Source organism: Plasmodium fragile (assembly GCF_000956335.1).
Source record: "Plasmodium fragile strain nilgiri unplaced genomic scaffold supercont1.13, whole genome shotgun sequence".
Lineage (NCBI taxonomy): Eukaryota > Apicomplexa > Aconoidasida > Haemosporida > Plasmodiidae > Plasmodium > Plasmodium fragile.
This window is the reverse complement of record NW_012192593.1, coordinates 9,145-12,738: the sequence shown is the minus strand read 5'-3', so window position 1 is coordinate 12,738 and position 3,594 is coordinate 9,145. Positions and strand designations below refer to the sequence as shown.

The 3,594-nt window shown below is 34.4% G+C and overlaps 1 protein-coding gene across 1 annotated transcript; it reads right to left on the bottom strand.

Annotated features, from left to right (window-relative positions):
- Positions 1-37: 37 nt before the first annotated feature.
- AK88_01463 (uncharacterized protein) lies at positions 38-2,795 on the bottom strand (the record flags this gene model as incomplete). The annotated part of the gene is made up of 3 exons (XM_012479098.1): positions 38-73; positions 192-2,435; positions 2,631-2,795. The coding sequence occupies 3 exons, from the start codon at positions 2,793-2,795 to the stop codon at positions 38-40; spliced, it is 2,445 nt and encodes an 814-aa protein (XP_012334521.1).
- Positions 2,796-3,594: the final 799 nt, after the last annotated feature.

Here is a 3,594-nt window from a genome sequence, read left to right as displayed (position 1 = left end):
TCTAAAGGTGATGTTTCCGTTGTATGCAATTCCTTTTCTAAAGGTGATGTTTCCGTTGTATGCAATTCCTTTTCTAAAGGTGTGGTTTCAGTTTTATTAGATTCCTCTTTCCTCGTTTTATCGTTGCCGGTTAGTTTAGAAGTAGTTGATTTCGTATCTATAGCAGCTTGAGCATCGTTCTTAGCTTTTACAGAATACACAAATGTTGGAATTCTAGGTTTTTCACCTGCTACTACACATTTTGTTCCGGTTGCTTCTCCTGCACTTAGTACTGATTCAGTTTCCAGGTTTTCTTCATCTTTCTTAGCTTTTACAGAATATACAAATGTTGGAATTCTGGGTTTTTCACGTCCTACGACAGATTTTGTTCGGGTTAGTTCTTCAATTAGTACTGATTCGTTTTCTAATTTTACTTCATCTTTCTTAGCTTTTACAGAATATACAAATCTTGGGATTCTCGTTTTTTTACCTCCTACTACATATTTGGTTTCTGTTACTTCCCCTGCACTTAGTACTGATTCGGTTTCCACTGTTTCATCACTCGTAACCGATTCGGTTTCTATCATTTCCTCTATTACAATTGAATGACTTCCCAATTCTTGTTCCTCTGTGCTTGGTTGCAACTTTACGGGAGCTTTTGGAATAACGCATTTCTGTTGTACGCCCTGAGGAACTGTGTTAATTTTTTCACCCTCTAATTTAAATGATTTACGCGGAACTTTCTGGCTGGAGGGTGTAAACTTATGTTTCTTTGGTTGTCCCTTCACAGCAACATCCGCCTGACCTGTTTTCTTTAGCTTCTGCTGCTGTGCATTATAAGCTCTATTATGTTCAGCAGTTACGACGGGAACTTTGTACTTGGGTTTTCTAACTTCCTTTTGCATTTGCATACATGGTGGTTTCGCTTGTGGTTTCGATTGTGGTTTCGGTTGTGGTTTCGATTGTGGTTTCGCTTGTGGTTGCGGTTGTGGTTTCGATTGTGGTTGCGGTTGTGGTTTCGATTGTGGTTGCGGTTGTTCTTCTACCTTTTGGTTCAATTTTTTTTTGCGTTCACACAATTTTTTACTTATATTTGAAGGTACTCTTCCTTTACTTGGATCTTGCATTTGTTGTGTTTTTCTCAACATTTCTAAATTTTCCTCTTTACTTTCGTCACCTTTCGCTGTAGTAAGTTTATATTCTACGACTTTATCCCATTGTTTAAACATTTTATCTCTGCCATCTAACACTTTGGATTCTTCTTCGTCTTTCGTTGATTTTTTAGAAAGTCCAATGCCAACGGGTTTAGTAATTGTGTTTTTATCCTTTAACGTTTTACTTGGCATTGTTTTTTTCGAATCTTCGACTTTATCTTTTTCATATTTATGAGCAACACATTCCTTGTGTTCAGGGATTTCAGTTTGATATTGAGGAGGAGTTTGAGGACTTTGGTATTTTACATTTACAAATGGTGTTTTATTGGGAAAATAAGCTGCTTGACCACTTTGCCCAATATTTTGTTGCTGGTGCATACTTTCAGACTGTTGTATTTCTGCTGGGTCCATTTCCCCTTGGTGGTCTCCCTCTTGATAGACTTGTTCTGCGGGTACTTCCTCTGGATGTAACTGTTTTTGTTGCATGATTGCTTTTGGGGGTACTTCTTCGGTGCAGATGTCTTCCGAATGTAGTTCTTCAGGTTGCATTTCTTCCCTTTTTACTGGAACTTTTCTCATTGGAGCTTTCGTCATTTCAGGTTTTTCCATTGGAGCTTTCGTCATTTCAGGTTTTTCCATTGGAGCTTTCGTCATTTCAGGTTTTTCCATTGGACCTTTTGTCATTTCGGGGTTTTCTGTTTTGGGTCTTTGCATTTCTTCATTTGGGATGACTTCGCCTTTTTCCTGAAGTTTATATTTTACACAATTTCTTTGTTGCGGTGTACAGGTTTTTTGTGCTTTCTTATTAAATTCTGCTGGATACTTATTTATCTCTTTATTTTTCGCGCATTCTACAGCTTTGGTGTCTTTGGCCTCATTTTTATTATGAACATAATCATCAGCTTCTTTCGGCTCAATTGGTTCTATTGGAGGTTTCGCAGACATAGAGCATTTACGTGGTTTACGCAGACTAGGATCAATACTGGCGAATTTGTATTCTAAAGCTTTTTTCAAAATTTGCACTTCTCTGTCTTTTGCTTTGAACCATTTATTCTTTTCATCTTCCATGGACTTTGTCAATTTTTCTGATTCGACATTTTTTTCTTCAAACCAGTGATCCCTTTTGATTGTCAAGTCCTTATTGAAATCTTGCCAATCTTCTTCGAAATGTTTTACAAAAAGAAGCCATGCACCATTATCTCCATATTTGGGTATTTTCGTGAGGGAGGAGGATTCATGCTTGGACTCCTCCAATTTGAACTCATCATGGGAGTCATGGTTCGCTCCATTATCACGAAAAAACTGAAGAGGGTAGTAAGAGCGAAGTGAAAAGAAATTGGAGGGGGTGTGGTTCCATTATTGCAGCAAGTTACAGCATAACGTACGTACATATGTGTGTAACGTATATGTATACTTGTAGGAATAGGCACATAACGTAATGTGGCCAAATTCCGCATATAATTCGTGTGTAGTGTGCTCATAATTTTTCTATCTTACTTCAGAACATTTGGACAAGGGAAGAATCACATAGGTCAAGAGGAACAAGATAACGTATACACATGATGAAAATGCTTTTCTTCCACTATTTGGTGATACATAATCCTCATTTTTTTTTGTTATACTTGAACAAGAGGGTAACCTTCCTGCCGTAGATAGCTTCATATTACTCCTTTATTTCGTTCAGTTTTTTCATGTGTAACACATATATTCTATATATAATAAGAAATATATGTATTTTGTAAATTAACGAAAAATGAACTACACATTATAATCATGTTTATTGTATGATGTACTTTGTTTTATATATATATACATTCTCCTGATTTTAATAATCATTGTGAATGAAGAAGAAAACTTAGCACAAATTATAGGGAAAGACGTAGGAAGGGACAAAAAGGACAAAGTACATTAACTCTAAATAATATGTGTTGTAACTGCACACATAATATTATTAATACACTTCAATCTTTTATATTTTAAAAACTATAAAAGAGCGCTGGTTTGTTTTATATAATGGAATATACATATCTAATAGTATTATTATATAACACTTTCCTACGCTCACATTTTTTTCGTTACGAAGACAAAACTACTTTAGCAGATACAACATCACAACATACATGAGCATATATAAAGTGCTAGATTTATTTCTATAAACCGAGCGCACTTATATTTTTTGTATCCTTCACAATTTGTTTTTTCTAATTTTTAATTTATTTATTTTTCCCTATTTTAACAAAGTACCATTTTTTGTTAAAAAAAAAAAAAAAAGAGCAAATTAAGAGGAAAATAATACAAATCTGGGCAATTGTTAAAAAACAAAATAAGAAAAAAAGCACATATGTATATGAAAATTTATAAGAGCACTTTTTTATAACAACGGATCAAATTTTTATTCTTTTTTCTTAATAGTCTCTTTTTTTTTTTTTTTATTTTATGGTTTAGGAATATTAATATTTAA